Source organism: Trichomycterus rosablanca, chromosome 14 (assembly GCF_030014385.1).
Source record: "Trichomycterus rosablanca isolate fTriRos1 chromosome 14, fTriRos1.hap1, whole genome shotgun sequence".
In the NCBI taxonomy this organism is placed as follows: domain Eukaryota; kingdom Metazoa; phylum Chordata; class Actinopteri; order Siluriformes; family Trichomycteridae; genus Trichomycterus; species Trichomycterus rosablanca.
In genome coordinates this window covers 11,639,002-11,663,168 of record NC_086001.1, presented here as the reverse complement: position 1 = coordinate 11,663,168, position 24,167 = coordinate 11,639,002, and the positions used below count along the sequence as shown (strand labels likewise).

Below are 24,167 nucleotides of genomic sequence, written 5' to 3'. Positions count from 1 at the left end.
TTTAGGAATGGAGATTGCCAGCCAGGCCCTCTAGACCAACATCTGTGTCTGAACTCACTAATTCTCTTCTGGATGAATGGACAATGGTTCCCACAGACACACTCCAAAATCTTGTAAAAAGCCTTTCTAGAAGAGTGGAAGCTGTTACAGCTGAGCTGAAAAGGGGGGACCAACTACATATTAATGTCTTTGAGAATTAAAATGGGATGTGATATAAACTCCTGTTGGTGCAATGTAAAGTTGTCTCAATACTTTTGTCCATATAGTGTATGTATGTGTGTATACACTGATCAGCCATAACATTAAAACCACCACCTTGTTTCTACACACACTGTCCATTTTATCAGCTCCACTTTGTAGTTCTACAATTAGACACTCCTACCTCCACACTCCACCTGTAGATGTAAACTCAGAGACGATCGCTCATCTATTGCTGCTGTTTGAGTTGGTCATCTTCTAGACCTTCATTAGTGGTCACAGGACGCTGCCCACGGGGCGCTGTTGGCTGGATATATATATTTGGTTGGTGGACTATTCTCAGTCCAGCAGTGACAGTGAGGTGTTTAAAAACTCAATCAGCATTGCTGTGTCTTATCCACTTATACCAGCACAACACACACTAACACACCACCACCATGTCAGTGTCACTGCAGTGCTGAGAATGATCCGCCACCCAAATAATACCTACACTGTAGTGGTCCTGGGAGAGTCCTGACCATTGAAAAACAGCATGCACAGAAATAGACGGACTAGTCAGTAATTGTAGAACTACAAAGTGCCTCTATATGGTAAGTAGAGCTGATAAAATGGACAGGGAGTGTAGAAACAAGCAGGTGGTTTTAAGGTTAAGGGTTCAAAAGTCAGAGTAGGAACCAAATCTACCAGGAAAGGTGAGATTAGAGGGTGGGTTCCTGCCATTTAAACCATCCCTGCCATATTACCAACTGATGGAAACATTGACAAATCTTAACATTACACAAAGCAAGTGAGTGGAATATGTTTATGATTTTTACATCACTTTTTGGGGAACATTATGAGAACATTATAAATATCTAAAAACATGGGGGGACATGTTTATATGGTTACAGCCTTGATATAGCCCAATTATTAATGTAGACCCCACCACTTTGGACAAATAGTCTCATTAGTTCATAATTGCTCATAAATATTATTAAACAACTACACACATAGATTTTTACCAGTTGGCTACTTTTTTCCCCCCTAAAAACCATTATAAACAATAACAAATAAAGCCAAAAAACAGCAAAAACAGTAGAGGAGATGAAAACAGTGAATGACTTTGCTTATCATTATGCAGACAGGGCAATATATGCTAATAAAACTAGTCCATGTTTAAGGCCTACATGTTTGTTGGTACTAGTTTCTTTGGTACTTTTAAAATAACACTTTGTTTTGAAAGCACTTTTCTTAAAGCCCACACCAAACCAAAACTTAAATAGGTTCGTGTTTACTGTTTACAAAAGTACAAAATAAGCACAATTCGCAACAGTAAACAATAGCTAAACTAGCAAGTTGCTAAAACGCTTAATAAACAAACAAACATGGACTTACATTAAACTGCTGCAATGTCCAGCTCCACAACCAGTCTCCCCCAGAATCAGTCAATTAGGCTGTTAAAACAGGTAAATTACAAAGATTAAAAGCCGTTCGTTGAAAACAACCACTCATAACGCGAGTTAAAATGCGCTGCTTTATTTTAAAAGGCGATATACTTTAAATGGACCGTATGCGGCTATGTTTATATGACATAATATAATATAAATGACTGTCACGGGGTAGCTGTGTACCACCTGTCACATCAAGAACTGCTGAAAGAATCGAATTGTTCAAGAGTTATTTTGGACGAGTCCGAGTCGATTCAGGAGTCATTACGGACGAGTTGCAGGTCAAGTTTGAAGTCTATTCGTATTCGACTCGGACTCGAGTCTGAAACTCCAGTGTCTTTTTGTTTATTAAAGCAATAAGCCACGAGAGACGTTACTCCGCTTCGCATCGTGCCAAAATCGTCATTCCCCGTGATAAAATCATAGCAGTAACGCACGGTCTCGAGTGGCTTATTGCTTTTATAAAACGACGGGTCAACATAAAATACAATAAATACAACAATGTTTAATTCATAAATGTTTAATTCATAAATCAGATTTTAGGACCGGAACTAGAAAATCTGATTGGCTGAACCGCGTTCGAAGCCGTTGTAAAATCCCCGATAAACGCACACCTATGACCACCTCACATCATTCCATATTAATACGCCACTGAAAAGAAAAAGTGAATGTTACGTTCGCCCTCATGTTGCCTAGCAACACTGTTAATCGAACTACCTTGCGTCGCGGAAGAACGCTTTATTGTAAGTTTATACACAATAAATACATTTATGAATTAATATGAATTAAACATTGAAAAACGTCATTCCCGTGATAAAATTGCAGTAACGCACGGTCTCTCGTGGCTTATTGCTTTATTTTACATCAGGGGTATTCAACTAAAATGTAAAGAGGTCCAGTTAGAGAAAATTTCTTGAAGCAAAGGTCCGGAATGTTTAACTATATAAATATATATATATATATATTGATATATATATATATATATTAGGGCTGTCAAACGATTAAAATTTTTAATCGCGATTAATCTCATAATTTCATATAGGTAATCGCGATTAATCGCATTAAATAAAATCTGTGTAAATGTTATAGAAAACAAGGTTTTTTAAGTGAAATGTGAAAAGTGGACGTTTCTACACGAAGTGAGTGTGTTTTGACCCTTTTGGGGCTTCCATAGTTCATGGACTAGCGTGCTTGACTCCGGTATTCAGTGCCGTAACAGATTAAGTTAATAAAGTGTTTTGCTCCCGACAACTTGTGAGTATAGCGTGTGTTTATTTCTTTATTATGCAAGTGCATCCCTACGACGCTCAGTTATATTATTTTAACAAACCGCAAATGAACAACGGTGGCAAGTCCGACATTAAAACGCTTGTTCTACCAGTCAAGTCTCAACATGAACTAGAATTTGCGTTAACGGCACTATTTTTTAAAATCGCGTTAAATTGAGATTGCGTTAATGCGTTATTATCGCGTTAACTTCGACAGCCCTAATATATATATAACATATATATTGATATATATATATATAACATATATATTGATATATATTATATATAAATAGCCTAGTAGTTGTATCAACATCTGCATGTAATCAATAACTGACTGTCAAATCAGATGTCTGTTTGTTTATTAGGATTTTAACGTCATGTTTTACACTTTGGTTACATCATGACAGGAACGGTAGTTACTCATTACACAAGGTTCATCAGTTCACAAGTTTATATCGAATACAGTCATGGACAATTTAGTGTCTCCAATTCACCTCACTTGCACGTCTTTGTACTGTGGGAGGAAACCGGAGCACCTGGAGTAAACCCACGCGAACACGGGGAGAACATGCAAACTCCACACAGAGAGGACCCGGGCCGCCCCACCTTATCAAACCTTTCTCTTATCAAATTAAGAGAAAATAAAAATAAATTGTGCTCCAGTGGAAAGTAAGAACAGAAATGAGTCTCTCCATCACGGATTAAATGCTGTATTTTCGCTGTACACGTTTCTTTTTTGGAGAGCGCCATTTGTCTCCTGTCTCACTCGTCTTTTTCTCAACTTTCTCCTGCACAGTCGTCTGTATCTCTCCCTTCGTTTTTTCTACGTTCGCTATCTTTCTTTTTCTTTCCACCGTCTTTCCACATGTAACTCGCCTCTAACTCTCTCATCTGTCTGCACTGTAGAGTCGCAGTGTTTACCGGCTGGAATGCACAGACTTGATTGGCTGAGTGGTGTCACGTGATTGGTCTGTGCGTTTTCTCATCCGCTAAACCGCTACCGTAAAGACTACAAAAGCTGCGCCGGTTAAAATAGAAGCGCTCCGTCAGGTTTCAAATAATAACTTTCTGTTTTGGCTGTAGGTCCGGGTCCGTATGGGACAGCTTCTGGGTCCGGATCCGGACCGCGGTCCGCCTGTTAGTGACCTCTGTTTTACATCATGTTTTACATTTTGGTTACATTCATGACAGGAACGGTAGTTACTCATTACACAAGGTTCATCAGTTCACAAGTTTATATCAAACACAGTCATGGACAATTTAGTGTCTCCAGTTCACCTCACTTGCACGTCTTTGGACTGTGGGAGGAAACCGGAGCTCCCGGAGGAAACCCACGCAGACACGGGGAGAACATGCAAACTCCACACAGAAAGGACCCAGACCACCCCACCTGGGGATCAAACCCAGGACCTTCTTGCTGTGAGGCGACAGTGCTACCCACCGAGCCACCGTCCCCGTCCTTGACCTTTGCGCTTTTGTGGTGGGCAGATCATATATGTGTCCATTCTCAATTTTAGACTATAGGCAGTTAAAAAGAGATCTTTATGATATCGCAAAAAAATCTTCCATATGCCAATAGCCTACTGATTTTCCTGTCCGATTAAGTGTGATTCTATTTTATTCTTCTCAATTAAATGCAACGGGACCCCCCTCTAGGCTCTCAGAGGGTGAGAAACACTGTATTAGAGAACAATTAAATCTCATCAGTCAAGAAACTGAATCTTAAGAGAAGATAAAAATTTGAACAGGCACTGTGATCCACAATAATTCGAACTGACTTTTAAAATGAAAATTAAGGTTCTTGCTTAAAGGTACAGCCCACTAAACATTTCCAGTTAAATTTAAAATTGAAGGCAATTTGCCAAGAGGAAAGGGGCAAATTTAAACTACAAGGCTGCAAAACAACAAAATATGTCTCACAAAATTTACCTTAAAAAGCAAGACTCAATTAAGACTCATTTGCAATTAACACATCACTACTCTTTCTGTATTTAATTTTCTCAGAGATCGTGGAGTTGGTGAAGCAGGGGGGCAGCAGGCCTCTGCGGCCACATGTCGATGCCTCTGAATGTGAAGATGGAGTGGAGGCTCTGTTACAGAGCTGCTGGGCAGAAAATGCATCTGAGAGACCAGACTTCTCCTCTCTCAGAACCACTGTCAAGAAAATGTGTCCCAGCGGGTTAGTGATTAGACCTCATTTACATATTTTATTTTCATCAACTGATTTATTATGGTCAGGGTCAGGTCAGGTTTTAATGGAATACACTGGGAGCTAGACAGGAAACTCCTGGACAGGGTGCCAATCCATCAGAAGGCTTTGGGCATGCACTCTCATGCATAGCCAATCATGTCTGTATAAATGCCCTAGGCTAACACAATAGACTGTTGCGCCACCCAAGCTGGACCATATTTATTAATTACTGATATTCAGTACATGCCTCATCCTGGTCAGAGTTGCAGTGGGCCCGGTGTCACCTGGAAGCACTGGGTGCAAGTTGCACCAGTCTATTGTAGGTACAGGTACCTACATGTTTACTCAATCATTTACAACTTGGGAAAATTAAGAATAGCCAGTTTACCTTTTGCATATTTTTGGGAGCTTGGAGGAAACTTTAGTACCGGGAGGAAACATCAGTGAAAACATCTGTTGCCTAAAGTACACAGACAACAAAACATCACAAGCACATCACTCTAAAATAGCGTAATTAATAACCAAGGGTATTATATGGAGTTAGATCTTCTTATAAGGTTTTAAAATAAAACCATTTTGAAAGATGAATAAATGAATCATCAAATACAGAACGATTTATTCAGCCACAATAGAATTAGTCCAGTTTATGTGTTGAATTCTTTTGGGTTCTGTGCAGGCCGGCCATTTTCTACTGCACTATCTGATATTGACCCAACTAAACCATTTGAGTGCACCAACTATAAAAATACCCATAATACCATTATTTTTTTTATTTATTTCTTTATTTATCCCTTTACAAATTTAACAGAAATAATACATTTCGTTCCAGTACCAATTTTTATACTTAATTTTGTCCTTAAACAATCTATACTTTATAAGTCCTTCTCTAGATGCCCACTACTATCACTTTTTAAAATGCCTTTCTTGTTCTCACTACTTTTGCATTACGTTAAGTTTACATAACTTGTTAAAATACCAAATGTGTTCTTCTACCAGCTTTTCAGCTCCTGAAAGTACCTGATTTTGACCTCCTGATGCTTTTAAAAATACCTGACCTTTTTTGTTAATAGCAAAAGCCATATACCAAATATGACTCATTTGATGCCTACATTTGGAGTGAATAAAAAAAACCTTTATTTTTGGTTGAACTGCTCCTTTAATATTGAGTCAGTACATAATGGGGTTTACTTTTGCCCTTGGACTTTTAGTGCATAATTTGTCCTTTGTGACACACCACCGGAATATCAAATGATCAATTTTCCGTACTGCTTTTGTTTTTGGTCCACATTTAGCAGAAACCAATGTTTTCATCTCAATTTAGCTGCAGGCAATTCCTAATGTAACCATTTGCTATAGTTTTTTGTTGCTAAATAGCCTTTGAAGTTTAGCTAAATAAAGGTTCTGAATTGGAAAAGCAATTGTGAGGAAAGGAAAGGTCGAGTTGGCTGGCGATCTGCCACTGAAGGGTCACTTTATTATGAATCACTCGATGAAGTGAGCTGAGTCAATGTTGAATGAAGTAAAGGTCCTGCAGCTAAATTGACATTTATTGTCCTGGTTTGTGCACCTTATTGATTCAGAATAAACCAATTCATCTTTTGCCAAACTGCCCTTCTTCTGACCTCAGAAATTACTGCTGAAGTCAAAGTTGTTAAGTCTGATTACCTCCTATTACAGTCTTTTTTTCTATTTTCCCATTAAGATGTATTGGTTATTATTGGTGTAATTTCAGTAATGCACTAGTGTATTAATAGTATAATACGCTATTAAAACACACCCACACACTCACACACTTTACTAATTATTACATTTGCCAGTGTATTTTCTTATGTTTCCCAAGCCTGATTTATCTCTCTTTAACTTTGGTTCCCTAGTTCCACCCCATTACTTTTTAACCTCACCACTTCATAAAACGTCCAGTTTATTTCCCTTACACTTAAAAAATATTTGATGTCCCCCTGTATTTATTAAAAAATCCAGTTTTACCCACCACAACACACCACACCCTTCCTTTCAACTTTTGGCTTTGATTCCTATTTTTTAATTAATTTAATTGTCCAGTTTTATATTCTGTATTTATTTCCTACAGGTTTTTGTAATGTACACTGATCAACATCTATTTTATCAGCTCCACTTACCATATAAAAGCACTTTGTAGTTCTACAACTACTGACTGTAGTCCATCTGTTTCTACTGCATGCTTTTTTAGCCCCCTTTCATGCTGTTCTTTAATGGTCAGGACCCCCACAATGACATGGTGGTGGTGATGTTAGTGTGTGTTGTGCTGGTATGAGTGGATAAGACACAGCAATGCTGCTGGAGTTTTTAAATACCTCACTGTCACTGCTGGACTTAGAATAGTCCACCAACCAAAAATATATCCAGTCAACAGCGCCCCGTGGGCAGCGTCCTGTGACCACTGATGAAGGTCTAGAAGATGACCAACTCAAACAGCAGCAATAGATGAGCGATCGTCTCTGACTTTACATCTACAAGGTGGACAAACTAGGTAGGAGTGTCTAATAGAGTGGACAGTGAGTTAAAAAAAACTCCAGCAGCGCTGCTGTGTCTGATCCACTCATACCAGCACAACACACACTAACACAGCAGTGCTGAGAATGATCCACCACCTAAATAATACCTACTCTGTAGTGGTCCTGTGGGGGTCCTGACCATTGAAGAACAGGGTGAAAGCAGGTTTAAAAAAGTATGTAGAGAAACTGATGGACTACAGTCAGTAACTGTAGAACTACAAAGTGCTTCTATATGGTAAGTGGAGCTGATAAAAATGGACAGTGTGTGTAGAAACAAGGAGGTGGTTTTAATGTTATTGTTTATCGGTGTATATTATTCCCTATCTTTGCCCCAAACCACCATAACAGGCTTTTTAAAAGGATTTTGGATTGAAACTATGATGATGTGTGGGTAGAGCTGTGGTTTACCAACTGGAAGGTTGTGTGCTCTGCCATGAAGCTTCTTTTGGGCCCATGCACTCTGACGCCAGCTTCCACAGAAGCTGGGATACATGGGAAAAAAGAATTTCACTGTTTTGTATAATTGTGTATATACAGTGTATCACAAAAGTGAGTACACCCCTCACATTTCTGCAAATATTTCATTATATCTTTTCATGGGACAACACTATAGACATGAAACTTGGATATAACTTAAGAGTAGTCAGTGTACAGCTTGTATAGCAGTGTAGATTTACTGTCTTCTGAAAATAACTCAACACACAGCCATTAATGTCTAAATAGCTGGCAACATAAGTGAGTACACCCCACAGTGAACATGTCCAAATTGTGCCCAAATGTGTCGTTGTCCCTCCCTGGTGTCATGTGTCAAGGTCCCAGGTGTAAATGGGGAGCAGGGCTGTTAAATTTGGTGTTTTGGGTACAATTCTCTCATACTGGCCACTGGATATTCAACATGGCACCTCATGGCAAAGAACTCTCTGAGGATGTGAGAAATAGAATTGTTGCTCTCCACAAAGATGGCCTGGGCTATAAGAAGATTGCTAACACCCTGAAACTGAGCTACAGCATGGTGGCCAAGGTCATACAGCGGTTTTCCAGGACAGGTTCCACTCGGAACAGGCTTCGCCAGGGTCGACCAAAGAAGTTGAGTCCACGTGTTCGGCGTCATATCCAGAGGTTGGCTTTAAAAAATAGACACATGAGTGCTGCCAGCATTGCTGCAGAGGTTGAAGACGTGGGAGGTCAGCCTGTCAGTGCTCAGACCATACGCCGCACACTGCATCAACTCGGTCTGCATGGTCGTCATCCCAGAAGGAAGCTGACGCACAAGAAAGCCCGCAAACAGTTTGCTGAAGACAAGCAGTCCAAGAACATGGATTACTGGAATGCCCTGTGGTCTGACGAGACCAAGATAAACTTGTTTGGCTCAGATGGTGTCCAGCATGTGTGGCGGCGCCCTGGTGAGAAGTACCAAGACAACTGTATCTTGCCTACAGTCAAGCATGGTGGTGGTAGCATCATGGTCTTGGGCTGCATGAGTGTTGCTGGCACTGGGGAGCTGCAGTTCATTGAGGGAAACATGAATTCCAACATGTACTGTGACATTCTGAAACAGAGCATGATCCCCTCCCTTCGAAAACTGGGCCTCATGGCAGTTTTCCAACAGGATAACGACCCCAAACACAACCTCCAAGATGACAACTGCCTTGCTGAGGAAGCTGAAGGTAAAGGTGATGGACTAAACCCAATTGAGCACCTGTGGTGCATCCTCAAGTGGAAGGTGGAGGAGTTCAAGGTGTCTAACATCCGCCAGCTCTGTGATGTCATCATGGAGGAGTGGAAGAGGATTCCAGTAGCAACCTGTGCAGCTCTGGTGAATTCCATGCCCAGGAGGGTTAAGGCAGTGCTGGATAATAATGGTGGTCACACAAAATATTGACACTTTGGGCACAATTTGGACATGTTCACTGTGGGGTGTACTCACTTATGTTGCCAGCCATTTAGACATTAATGGCTGTGTGTCTAGTTATTTTCAGAAGACAGTAAATCTACACTGCTATACAAGTTGTACACTGACTACTCTAAGTTATATCCAAGTTTTATTTCTATAGTGTTGTCCCATGAAAAGATATAATGAAATATTTGCAGAAATGTGAGGGGTGTACTCACTTTTGTGATACACTGTATGTATGTATAGGACAAATTAAGGCATTCCTTCTGTCCTAGATCATCCTTAAAATATTTGTACATAATTAGTAAAAGGTCAGGCAGTCATGCTGGAAGAAAAGGTCTGGCTGGCAAGTGGTGTTCTACTCCACCACAGCAGTGGCCTATTATGCTAGCCCACTACAGCCGGTCTACTACATACAGGTTCAGATCTTAGCTGTGCTATTTGCTGGCTGAACATCTACACAGACATGATTGGTTATATCTGAGGGGGGTAGGTCAAAGCCCTGCAGTGGATTCTGCCCTGTTCAGCGTATTTCTGCCTTGCGCCAAGTAATTTACAGTGAATGATAAATGAGTATTGACTTTATACACCTATAGAAATAGGCGTGGCTGAAACACCCAAACTTTATAACTGGTACGTTGTTCACATACTTTTGACTCAATATTAGAGCTGGTCGGTTCCTGAATCACCCGGATCCTTTGAGTCCTCTGATTGGCCGCTGCTAAGTACACAAGGTGAGTGAGCAGACTCACCGGAAACAGCACGGACTCAGATAATTTGGCTGAACCGACTTCACTCCAGTCTGTGAATCTAAGTAATAAGTTAAATTTTCCAATAAACAAGCGGTTAAACACATTGGTGTCTGTTATGTGGCTGATTATTATTATCAGTAGTAGTGGTATAGATTAGTAATGCATTATATTTTTCTTGTAAGCAAAACAACAACAAAATATAGTAATAATATTATTAAAATGCAAATGCTTACAGGCTACTTTAGGACTGTACCACATAAGGAGTATCATAGCCCTTCCCTATGGTAATTTATTGACTGTTTGCTTTGGTGCCACTGTGGCTGCCTGACTGGGTCAAGTTACCATGGCAATTTGTTGTTGACCATCTCCCTGGAACCCTTGACCCATTAGTATACCCATTTAATTGATAGGTGAGTCCACCCTACTTTCCCCCCTCCTTGTCGCTATACCCCATGATCAAGATTCCACTTAGAAAAAAGTGTCAACTTGTCACTGACAAGAGAAGTGTGAGGTGCCAAGAGAATTAAGAGAGAAGGATTTATTTACAAAAGATGAGTGCATGGTAAAAAAGTTATATTTGGATGCATTTTCATGCAGTAAATCAATCGCAATCAGGATGTCAGTACAAGTGACTCAAGTGAATCAAGTGAACAGGATCACATTACTGAGTGACTCAGACTAACCCTACATATAATAAAATGAACCGAATTTACCACCACTACTCTATGTTGTATTAATCAATCATTTTAAACATTTATTTTTCCTTTTAATAATTTTAAATGCCGGGTAATGTCTAAAATACAAACTTTTTAAAAATTCAACAGTAATGCTGAGAAAACACTATTAAAATACCTAATTGTTTTTCCATCACATTTAAAACTCATTGTTTCAGCTTGTTCACATGAATTAAAGAAAACAATAAAAAAAGGCAACATCAAGCACCTGATTTTTTTTTTTTGTATAAACAAATATCCACTCATTTTCTTCATTTGTCCCATTCTCTTATCTCAGGGAGCAGGAATAAAAAAAACATTTTCTATAATAAATTGTGACAGCATAATTCTCTCAGGACATCACATCTTCCTTGTTGCGTGTCATTAGCCCCCAGAGGAGGCCCATCATGCTGTGTGTTTGTGTGCCTGATTAGGCACTGTCATTGCTGTGTTATTAATAATCGTCTGCACCTTGTATGCTTGATTATTAAGAGTGAGAGTTTCTTAGTAGTATTCAGCTGCAACTAGCACAAAGCTTCCACTAACGATCATAGAAAAGAGGCTTTTTCTTTATATATACACCGATTAGCCATAACATTAAAACCACCTCCTTATTTCTACACTCATTGTCCATTTTATCAGCTCCACTTACCATATAGAAGCACTTTGTAGTTCTACAATTACTGACTGTAGTCCATCTGTTTCTCTGCATACTTTTTTTTAGCTTTCACCCTGTTCTTTAATGGTCAGGACCACCACAGGGCAGGTATTATTTAGGTGGTAAATCATTCTCAGCACTGCAGTGACACTGACATGATGGTGGTGTGTTAGTGTGTGTTGTGCTGGTATGAGTGGATCAGACACAGCAGCTCCACTCACTGTTCACTCTATTAGACACTCCTACCTAGTTGGTCCACCTTGTAGATGTAAAGTCAGAGACGATCGCTCATCTATTGCTGCTGTTTGAGTTGGTCATCTTCATCAGTGGTCACAGGACACTGCTCACGGAGTGCTGTTGGTTGGATATATTTTTGGTTGGTGGACTATTCTCAGTCCAGTAGTGACAGTGAGGTGTTTAAAAACTCCAGCAGCGCTGCTTTGTCTGATCCACTCATACCAGCACAACAGACACTAACACACCACCACCATGTCAGTGTCACTGCAGTGCTGAGAATAACCCAGCACCCAAATAATACCTACTCTATGGTGGTCCTGGTAGAGTCCGGACCACTGAAGAACCGCATTAAAGGGTGCTAACAAAGCATGCAGAGAAACAGATGGACTACAGTCAGTAATTGTAGAACTACAAAGTGCTTCTATATGGTAAGTGGAGCTGATAAAATGGACAGTGAGGGTAAAAACAAGGAGCAAGGAGGTGGTTTTAATGTTATGGCTGATTTGTGTACATTTCCAGTGCACTTTAGCAATAAATAAACTCACTTTCTAAGCCGCTTATTCTAATCAGGGTTCGCGGGGTGATGGTGGTGCAGCTCTCAATAAATGCAAGGCACATAGAAACACAAGGCAGAGACACAAACACATCCAAGGGCAATTGTAGTAGGTCCCATTTACCTGATTGCATGCCTTTGGACTGTGGAAGGAACATGCAAAATACACACATAAAGAACCCACAGTGCTCCACCTGGGAATCAAACCAAGGACCTTCTTGCTGTGAGGCGGCAGTGCTACCCACCAAGCCACCGTGCTGCCCTTTAGTGGAAAATGCCAAATTAAAAAAGAAATTGACATGTTATCCTTTTTATTGTACATTTGTTGCACTGAATTTAAGTTCATTAAACACATTTTGTAAAACATCAACAAATTATATTGGTAATACCATTAAGGTAATTAAACAGAATCTAATCACACATCATTCATCATACATTAAAGTTCATCATAGTTTCTACAGAAAAACGAGAAAGCAGATTTCATAGGATTTAGGATTCCATTAAACCACAGTAGGAAACATTATGTCTAGATGGATACTTAGTACCTTTTATAAATCTACCCAGCTACCCTGCTAAATTTCTTCTAGAGCTTAGTACCAGATTTTGAAAAACTACTCAAAGTACTACACATCTATAACTTAACAACATGAAAACACTAGGCAAAAATGTGACATAGCAATAAGAAAACCACTTCTCCCCAAGAGAGACATCGACGTTTGCAAAAAAAGGACCTGGATGACTTTCAAACCTTAAGGAATAATGATCCATAGACAGGCAAATCTAATCTACTTTTTGCCTATCTAGGACGCCTCCATGTCCAGCAAGTAGCAACTAACCCAAATAGTAAAAAGAATGTAAGAAATTTCATGTACTTATAAAAGTTATTTAATGAGCAAAGTCATTTGTCTGTCTGTAAGCTGAAGCTAAGGTGTAATTGGGTTCACAATCACAAGCAATTTCACACCTTAATATCTAACAAAAAAAACCAGTAATAAAGTGGCTTTGATGCAGTTACGCTAAGTACAACTCCAAATCAGAAAAAGTTGGGACAGCATGGAAAATGCAAATAATAAAAATGCAAATTGCATTATTTGATTGCAGACAGGATGAACCTGAGATATTTCATGTTTTGTCTGGTCAGCTTCATTTTATTTATTAATAAACATCCATTCCTGCATTTCAGGTCAACACATTCCAAAAAAAGTTGGCACAGTAAAGCATTTACCCCTTTGTAATGTTGCCATTCCTTTTAACCACACTTAAAATGTGGTACGTTTTGGCACAGAGGATACCAAGTGATTTAGTGTTTCAGCTTTTATTTTCTCCCATTCTTCCTGCAAACACGTCTTAAGATGTGCAACAGTACGGGGTCGTCACTGTCGGGACAGGTCAGGACTGCAGACAGGCCAGTCCAGCACCCGTACCCTCTTCTTTTGCAGCCATGCCTTTGTAATGTGTGCAGCATGTGGTTTTGCATCGTCTTGTTGCAAAATGCATGGACGTCCCGGGAAAAGATGACGTCTTGAAGGCAGCATATGTTGATCTCGTTTAATGATATTATGCACTGTAGAGGGAGAAATATGCACATCCCTTCCAATCTTTCTTTGAGGTACATTGTTTTTAAACATTTCATAATTTAGAGGTCCTCTTATCATCTTCTGCTCGTCAAAGACCTTTCCTGGATACTGCTTTTGTACCAAACCTGGATTACAATCACCTGTCTGGAATCACATCATTATTTAGTTTTTTTTTTACCTCATTACTAGTCCTAAATTGTCCCCGTCCCAACTTTTTTTGGAATATGTTGCAGGCCTGAAATGGAAGAATGGATGTTTATTAACAAATGAAGTGAAGCTGACCAGACAAAACATGAAATTTCTTGGTTTCCAACTGTCTGATTTGGGGTTGTAGATTGAAGCTACAAGACTAATCTCAAATTACAAGTGTTCAGTTGCAGTCATTGCCAAAAATGCTGGTACAACTTTGCAATAAATTTGAAACGTATCAACACTATATCGCTAAAGTATGTGGACAACAGATCATGGACTTCTTAGACATCCCATTCCCATGCTGCTATAACAGCTTTAGCTCCCCTGGGAAGGCTTTCCGCTACATTTTGGAATGTGTCAGTCAGTTCAAGCACTAATGTTCGACGAATATTAACTGGGGTTTGTCAAAGCGCTGTGCAAAAGTCACTGACAATTTGCAATGACAGTCTTAAAAGACATATCAAACCAAGTCTTTTTGGAGCTAAGCAAACTGTAAGTCATACTGTATCAGAAAATGGTCTCCCCCAAAAACTTTATGTTGCCATAAAGTTAAAAGCATGGAATTTATTTATTTATTTATTAAATGCATTTTCTCCCAATTTTCCTCCCGAATTAGCACACTCAATTTTGTCTTCCGCTGCTGAGAGATACCAGATTGCATCAAACGTCGCTGCACGTCACTGCACACGCCTCTTCCGACACGTGCACAGCCCTCCTCTTCTCGCCCCTGCTTTCTGCACAGGCGTCTCTTCCGCCAATCAAGGTCCTCACACAGTGTATGAAGACCCACCCACCCACACATAGTCCGGCCCCCACCATGCAAATACAGTGGCCAATTAGTATCTGCTGCAGGCACTGCCAATTATACCCGCCAGAAGGCGCCTGGAATTTATTTTTAATTATTGATTTTAGGACCCTTTTAGCTATGGGTGTGGCTAAAGCTCCTGAACTCAATAATTAGAAAGGATGTCAACATACTTTTGGTCATTAAGTGTGTTTTCAATGAGCCAGAATCATTTACAGTGACAAAATGCAAAAACAGGAAACAATAGGAGACAATTACAATTTTCTTTAACAAAAATCTGACCTGAATGGGTTTTTGAGTGTGCACAATTGCATCCAATTTTCTCTCTTTGTAACTCAGCGGGAGTGAGAACATCCTGGACGATTTGTTGTTGCGTTTGGAGCAGTATGCGTGCAATTTGGAGGAGGTGGTGAGTGACCGAACAGCTCAGCTACAAGAGGAGAAGAAGAGAGCCGAAGGTCTTCTTACACAGATGTTGCCACGGTAACCTCTTCACATCCTACTTGTAATATAAGATTGTATGATGAGATGCTTTTGCTGGGCATCATTACTGGAGTGCTCTTTTCTCTGGTTCAGTCAAAATACTGTAACTAATGAATTTAGGGAATTGCTTGATAGGGTAATTGTACACAAAATCATCCCTGCGTTTTTTTTAACCACTCTATGTTTATCAGGGTTGTGGTGTGTCCATAAAATACAAAATGAACAGGACGACAATCTATTACAGGGTATCACTCACTCACCTATCCATCCACTTACTCATACCTATGAGTGATTTAAAGTAACCAATCCCCCATCCACTCCATTCATTTCAGCGTCTGGCCATGCTTCTGTGATGGCTATCAACACATGGGTTCAGTTATATTCATTCAAAAAGTTTAAAAAAAGCCAACATACATCAAACAATTTTTTGGCCATACTATTTCTTTTGAGTCGCAAAATCCTGCAGCTGTCTCAACATCATGTGTATAGAACAAGCACCAAACACTGTGAGGTCTCAAATCTCATTTCACACCAGCAGAAGTTTCAAACCAGTTATCTTTTCTTTGTCTATTTTTAGATCAGTGGCTGCGCAGCTTATAGCTGGAAAGACGGTTCGTGCTGAGACCTACGACTGTGTCACCGTTTATTTTAGTGACATTGAGGGCTTCACAGCGATGTCCGCCTCCCTCACACCAATGCAGGTAATGACAGCCACTGAGGGTTTGATGTAGGTGATGTATGGCTTTGTGTCACTGCGTTCTGCATGCACAGTGCATCTGACATACGCATTTAATTTACTTAAGCTGTAGCTCATCATGAAAATATCATCTGGTACCAGAGATGTTCTCAAGTCACAAAATACGAGTCCGAGTCAAGTCACGAGTCTTTAGGCTAGAGTTCGAGTCAAGTCACGAGTCTTTAGGCTAGAGTCTGAGTCAAGTCACGCGTCTTTAGGCTAGAGTCCGAGTCAAGTCACGAGTCTTTAGGCTGGAGTCTGAGTCAAGTCACAAGTCTTTAGGCTAGAGTCCGAGTCAAGTCACGAGTCTTTAGGCTGGAGTCTGAGTCAAGTCACGAGTCTTTAGGCTAGAGTCCGAGTCAAGTCACGAGTCTTTAGGCTGGAGTCTGAGTCAAGTCACGAGTCTTTAGGCTAGAGTCCGAGTCAAGTCACAAGTTTTTAGGCTGGAGTCTGAGTCAAGTCACGAGTCTTTAGGCTAGAGTCCGAGTCAAGTCATGAGTCTTTAAGCTAGAGTCCGAGTCAAGTCACAAGTCTTTAGGCTAGAGTCCGAGTCAAGTCACGAGTCAATAATATCTACACAAAACATATATTGGAAATGTAGCGTAGAAACAAATAAATAATATGTAAGTTCAGATAAAAAACAACAACAGATTAGCAACTGTATTTTGCCGTTTTACTTTGTGCTTTTACTTTCCTAGGTACCAGTTAAAAGCTTAAACTGATGCGTTTTGTTTTAATTGCAAAACAAAAGCGCGATAAACAGCACAATCAAGCGTTTCATTGACACATCATCTGTGTGACACAAACTGAATAAATGCAAATAACAGCATTTATTACTAAAACTTTAAATCAGAAGATCTGATTGTTTCAGAAAGCGGTTCTTCCAACCATTAGTGCCAATTCTGTAGGAGCGTTTCATTCACCTAGTGTTCCTGTGAAGTGCACTGGGTAGGGTATTCCACTATTTTAAGTAAGATTGCAATCCAAAGAAGGGAGTAGGGAGTGACGCTTTATCACTACACCGGAAGCTGGCTGGAACATTTAGCCATTGTGTGCGTTGCAGGTTAAAATGGCCGGAACGTTATTAGAGAGCAGAAAATGACACGATCAGAATGATGTCGGATCATATATATACAGTGTATCACAAAAGTGAGTACACCCCTCACATTTCTGCAAATATTTCATTATATCTTTTCATGGGACAACACTATAGACATGAAACTTGGATATAACTTAGAGTAGTCATTGTACAGCTTGTATAGCAGTGTAGATTTACTGTCTTCTGAAAATAACACAACACACAGCCATTAATGTCTAAATGGCTGGCAACATAAGTGAGTACACCCCACAGTGAACATGTCCAAATTGTGCCCAAAGTGTCAATATTTTGTGTGACCACCATTATTATCCAGCACTGCCTTAACCCTCCTGGGCATGGAATTCACCAGAGCTGCACAGGTTGCTACTGGAATCCTCTTCCACTCCTCCATGATGACATCACGGAGCTGGTGGATGTTAGACACCTTGAACTCCTCCACCTTCCACTTGAGGATGCGCCACAGGTGCTCAATTGGGTTTAGTCCATCACCTTTACCTTCAGCTTCCTCAGCAAGGCAGTTGTCATCTTGGAGGTTGTGTTTGGGGTCGTTATCCTGTTGGAAAACTGCCATGAGGCCCAGTTTTCGAAGGGAGGGGATCATGCTCTGTTTCAGAATGTCACAGTACATGTTGGAATTAATGTTTCCCTCAATGAACTGCAGCTCCCCAGTGCCAGCAACACTCATGCAGCCCAATACCATGATGCTACCACCACCATGCTTGACTGTAGGCAAGATACAGTTGTCTTGGTACTTCTCACCAGGGCGCCGCCACACATGCTGGACACCATCTGAGCCAAACAAGTTTATCTTGGTCTCGTCAGACCACAGGGCATTCCAGTAATCCATGTTCTTGGACTGCTTGTCTTCAGCAAACTGTTTGCGGGCTTTCTTGTGCGTCAGCTTCCTTCTGGGATGACGACCATGCAGACCGAGTTGATGCAGTGTGCGGCGTATGGTCTGAGCACTGACAGGCTGACCTCCCACGTCTTCAACCTCTGCAGCAATGCTGGCAGCACTCATGTGTCTATTTTTTAAAGCCGACCTCTGGATATGACGCCGAACACGTGGACTCAACTTCTTTGGTCGACCCTGGCGAAACCTGTTCCGAGTGGAACCTGTCCTGGAAAACCGTTGTATGACCTTGGCCACCATGCTGTAGCTCAGTTTCAGGGTGTTAGCAATCTTCTTATAGCCCAGGCCATCTTTGTGGAGAGCAACAATTCTATTTCTCACATCCTCAGAGAGTTCTTTGCCATGAGGTGCCATGTTGAATATCCAGTGGCCAGTATGAGAGAATTGTACCCAAAACACCAAATTTAACAGCCCTGCTCCCCATTTACACCTGGGACCTTGACACATGACACCAGGGAGGGACAACGACACATTTGGGCACAATTTGGACATGTTCACTGTGGGGTGTACTCACTTATGTTGCCAGCTATTTAGACATTAATGGCTGTGTGTTGAGTTATTTTCAGAAGACAGTAAATCTACACTGCTATACAAGCTGTACACTGACTACTCTAAGTTATATCCAAGTTTCATGTCTATAGTGTTGTCCCATTAAAAGATATAATGAAATATTTGCAGAAATGTGAGGGGTGTACTCACTTTTGTGATACACTGTATATATATATTTTTCACATGTATCTAATGGTAACACATGCTGACTTTTGTTGTATACAAGTCATTTTTTGCGAGTCACTAGTCGAGTCTGAGCCATTTGAAACGAGTCACAGACTCGAGTCCCCATCTCTGTTCTGTACTGCCTAATAAATGTATTCTGCTTGAGGGGAGAGCTGAAAGCTGCTGTAAAATGATGACAATAGTTCTTCATGAAGTTGAGAAAATGCTCTAGTATAAACATTACATTACAAACAAAGACTTGTTATGAATTATAAAATTATATAATTTCAAATAAACATGTCCAAAATTGTATGCAGTATTAATGTAATTAATTTATGAATTAATTAACAGTTTAATTCTGATAAAAACACCACTGTAACAGTATAATTTGCAGTATAAAAGTGTGGAATTTTTGAGGTCGACTGTTGCTCCTGTTTTAAAAATTGCAAAAAAAAATTCAAAATGCAGTAAAAAGAAGAATCTGTTCTGTTCTATCTATAAATTTTATTTAACTTTATTTAACACAACGTACACAAAGATTTCCATTCACTGACCAAATTAATTATATTTTGTAAAACAAATTGAATGCCTGCAACACAGAGACAGAGGCATGTTTACCACTTTTGTTTCATCACTTTTCTATTAATTACACTTTTTAATCAATTGGGAACTGAGGATACAAATTGTTGCAGTTTGCAAGATGATTTTTTGCCCATTCTTGTTTGATACAAGACTTCAGCTGCTTAACAGTCTGCGGACACTGTTGTCTGATTCTCCTCTTCATCATGTGCCGTACATTTTAATAGACAGATTTGAAAAGAAGACAGGTCAGTCAAGCAGAAACCCTCTGTGTTTACAAAGCTACGTTGTTGGGATGCATGCAGAATAAAGCCTAGCATTGTCTGTAATAACTATGGACATACTAGAAAAAGGCTGCATGACAGCATGTGTCCTTCTAAAATCCCAATATAAGCCTTTGCTTTAACTGTATGTTCACCAATATGCAAGTCACCCATACCTTGGGTTACTGATGCTACTTTATACCATTACCTGGCACACAGTTTGCCATGTGTGCCTGTGTCTATCACACCGCAGGAAGAACAAACTAAGGATAAAGTTCTCCCCAGTCCTGATGCGTTCCACATTGTTTCATGTATTTATTCAGTTGCTCTAAGACACTGTAATATTAACTCAATTCCCCCTTAAATCAAATAATCTAAAATCAGTTTGTTTTCTTTCTGCAAGGTTGTGAACATGCTCAACGACTTGTACACATATTTTGACCACATCATTGATAACCATGATGTTTATAAGGTTGGTATGATGCAAAGGCTGACTGTCATCATACATCATAGTTCTTCATGATCAAAGCACAATCTAGAGAGGTAAATGTGGCTGTATTTCTCCTCAGGTTGAAACTATAGGCGATGCTTACATGGTGGTGTCAGGCCTTCCCATAAGAAATGGAGACGAGCATGCCAGGGAGGTTGCCAGAATGTCATTAGCCATAGTGCAGGGCATGCAGCACTTTCACAGCACAAATGTTCCTCGGCAGCAACTGAAGGTCCGCATAGGAATCCATTCAGGTGGGTGGCTTGTTCAACTTGTTGAAAGGAGAATACTGGTAGTAACTGGCTACTAACTAAGCAGGATCCTTAATAACCTTTTTAAACCTGGCGTTTACATTTACTATAAGGCCAAATGAATGTGGACATCCTTTCTAATTATTATTATTATTTTTTATGCATTTTTCTGGCAATTTCACATCATTTTAATTAAAATAGTGGCATCATAGCATTTTTGACGAATGCCAAGAACATTCCATGTGAACACAGCCTGATGGATGGCACAACACACAGCCTCTTATTTAAAATATGTATTTTGCACTGTTTGTTCCAGGACCATGTGTGGCCGGTGTCGTGGGTCTGAAAATGCCTCGATATTGTTTATTTGGAGACACTGTCAACACAGCCTCGAGGATGGAGTCATATGGTTTACGTAAGATGAGATCTATGGAATGTTCTGACAGGGGTTTAATAAAAACATGAGGTCTATAGTCACAAACACTGTATATGTTTAAGCTTAAAGTCAAGTTTGCTTTGTTAACTATTATTCTAAATGCGAAGCGAGCAAAGCGAAAAACTCTGTGGGTTTGTTACATTTTGCAGTCGAATTTGTGGTTTAAGCAGAAATATGTTCAATCATGTTTTCCACTCAGCTTTGAAAATTCATCTGAGCAGTTCCACTAAATATCTGCTGGACACCTTCAAGACCTTCCAGTGTGAATTAAGAGGAGACATACACATGAAGGTACAACATAACACACACTACCAGTCAAAATTTTACCAGTCAAAAAAATCCTCAATTTATCATTTATTTAATAATGTTTATGCAGATTAAAGTTTTAGAGTACAATTTAAAATAATCAAAACAGCCAAATATTATTCAGAAAGTTATTCCCAACACTTTGGCAAAAGTTTTTACAAATGACATTTACTTTGACTTTTATTTGACTGCAGACAGTTTGAACCCAAGATATTTCATGTTTTGCTCAACTTCATTTCATTTGTTAATATACCTCCATTCCTGCATTTCAGGCCTGCAACACATTCCAAAAAAGTTTTCTGATCACAAAAAATAATTATGTGATGTCAACAGGTGATTGTAATCATGGTTTGGTACAAAAGCAGCATCCAGGAAAGCCTGAGTCTTTGATGAGCAAAGATGATCAGAGGATCTCCAGTTTGTCCACAAACGTGTGAGAAAATTATTGAAACAATGAATCTCAAAGACAGATGGGAAGGGATTTGCATATTTCTCCCTCTACAGTGCATACTATCATTAAACCATTCAAGGAATCAGAAGGAAATTTAGTGTGTAAAGGCCAAGAGCGCAAGCCGCCCATGACCCCGTTGCCGGTTTACCACTGTTCGTTCCTTGGACCACTTTTGATAGATACTGACCACTGCAGACCGGGAACACCCCACAAGAGCTGCAGTTTGGAGATGCTCCGACCCAGTTCTCTAGCCATCACAATTTGGCCCTTGTCAAACTCGCTCAAATCCTCACGCTTGCTCATTTTTCCTGCTTCTAACACATCAACTTTGAGGATAACATGTTCACTTGCTGCCGAATATATCCCACCCACTAACAGGTGCTGTGATGAAGAGATAATCAGTGTTATTCACTTCACCTGTCAGTGCTCATAATGTTATGTCTGGTCGGTGTATGGTCCATCATAAAGAGTCAGTCAGATCATTTTAACCATGAACTGGTGAGCAGCTGAACATTAATGGACATGAATGGGTAAAGAAATCACTTACAAACTGCAACCATTAGTGACCTCAGTTCCCAAACGATTAAAAGTGTAATTAATAGGAATGTTGATGAACCATAGTGGAAAACATGCCTTTGTCCCAACTTTTTTAAGTGTGTTGCAGCCATTTTAAATATGTTTATATTTATAAAATACAATAAGGTCAGTGAAAACATTGATCAATCTAATTTGTTAATGAATAAAGGTTAAAGTGAATTAACAGAAGCAACTAAATTGGTATTGGTTGAGTTGTATCTTATAGTTTTTTCTGGCAGCACACAGTGGCCCACCTTTTTACTAGGAAATATCACCTTTTCAGACCAGTGAGAACAGAATTCTTATTTTCTATTTTCTCATTTATGTATTACTATGGCCTGTGATATGCCACTGTTGTATTGGCACCTCAAAAGACATTGTGTCCTGTGGATATTGTCACTTATACAATATAAAAATGATAAGGATGTCATGAATATCCAATTTTAACCCTTATCAGCTTTGTTATGTTTTTCTGTTCTGTTACAGGGGAAAGGTCTGGTGAGGACATACTGGCTTCTAGAAGAGGAACGCTAAATATCCTGTTTTTCCTCTTATTACTTCTAAGATTTGATCTGAAAAAGTTGTTTTTGTACAAGACTGTCAAATGTTTCATGTTTTCATTATGTTTTCCTATTAGTGTTACTGCAGTATTATGGTTCACTGAGCAAATTTCTTAAAAAACCCATTTCCCCCCCACATGACTGTTCAACAGTAATGCGTCGACATTATTGCAAATAACGTTTTAGATCCTTGATTGAGGTCTAATTTCACACAGTAGCAATGCCATATTCAAAGTAAATTACATTTCGAATAAACAAAATGAAAGAGAACTTTTTTCCATAAAAAGAAAACAAGAAGGTTTATTAAGGTTTATTAAATCATATTTATATTCCAACCCTGATCAGGCACTGTAGAACAGCTTTTACATTCTGTTGTGTACATGTTTTAAAGTCTGTTAATAATCGTATATGCAATAATTCTGTTTTTTTGTTTTTAATTGATTAAATATTTGTTGAGTAAGCATATTTAAGAAGAAGAAGACTGTTGTATATGATCCAAAAGATAGATTAGCTGTAATGCAAGTGCACAAGAAGCCTTTTGCATGTTTAACATTCAATGTTTGGAAGCTTCATTATCATCACAGCAAACCCCTAAATGCCAAGTGGGCCATTAGATTGTTGATTGAACTGCTGCTGCGGTAAAGGTTCAATTATTCAGCACCTGTAGCAGTAAGAAGGATAAAATTTGTTGTTAACAATGGTGTCATGATGTTATTGGTTGGGCTCTTTGTTGCAGTCCATGTACATTTCTGTGTGTGTGTGTGTGTGTGTGTGTGCGCACATCACTTAAATTGCATTGCATTGCTTCCCACTTTTATATTCAGTTGTTCAGTTCTTCTATTCTTTTTTTGAGAGTATTTGTGTTATAACTTGCTAATGATCTGAGTAGCTGGTGGATTTACACCCAAGCAAGCACCCCCACAACATGATGCTGTTCTTGGATTAATATGTATTTTTCTCACCACTAAGAGAAGAAATGTGTCTCTGTACTGAGCGGTATGATGGCTGCGTGAACCCATAGTGTTTAAACTTTCATATTATCATTTGAACATATGGATGTGGTACCTTAAGGCATTTGGAAAGTGCTTCCAAGGATGTAAACAGGATGCAAAGGAGGCCCCTCTATATATTTTTTTTTGACAAAGCACAAGCTTTTCTCTCACACTGCCCACATTTCCAGTCCCACGGAGAAGCAAAGCTTGCTTGGCTGTAAACAGTGTTCCCTCTGTTCCAGTTGCTTCAGTAAAATTTTTTTTTTTGCTGATTCTTAAATTACATCTGGATTAATTTCCTCTCAGCGTGAGGTGACAG

The 24,167-nt window shown here is 39.6% G+C and overlaps 1 protein-coding gene across 1 annotated transcript in view; it reads left to right on the top strand.

The window, feature by feature from the left end:
- si:dkey-37g12.1 (atrial natriuretic peptide receptor 1) overlaps nt 1-23,298 on the top strand; it is a 64,199-nt gene extending 40,901 nt beyond the window's left edge. The window contains exons 20-27 of the mRNA XM_063008338.1: nt 4,898-5,072; nt 15,345-15,482; nt 16,060-16,183; nt 20,190-20,258; nt 20,356-20,530; nt 20,844-20,942; nt 21,163-21,254; nt 22,783-23,298. Coding sequence (XP_062864408.1) covers nt 4,898-5,072; nt 15,345-15,482; nt 16,060-16,183; nt 20,190-20,258; nt 20,356-20,530; nt 20,844-20,942; nt 21,163-21,254; nt 22,783-22,830 — 920 coding nt within the window. The 3' untranslated portion in view covers nt 22,831-23,298. The remainder of the gene's footprint in view (nt 1-4,897; nt 5,073-15,344; nt 15,483-16,059; nt 16,184-20,189; nt 20,259-20,355; nt 20,531-20,843; nt 20,943-21,162; nt 21,255-22,782) is intronic.
- Nucleotides 23,299-24,167: the final 869 nt, after the last annotated feature.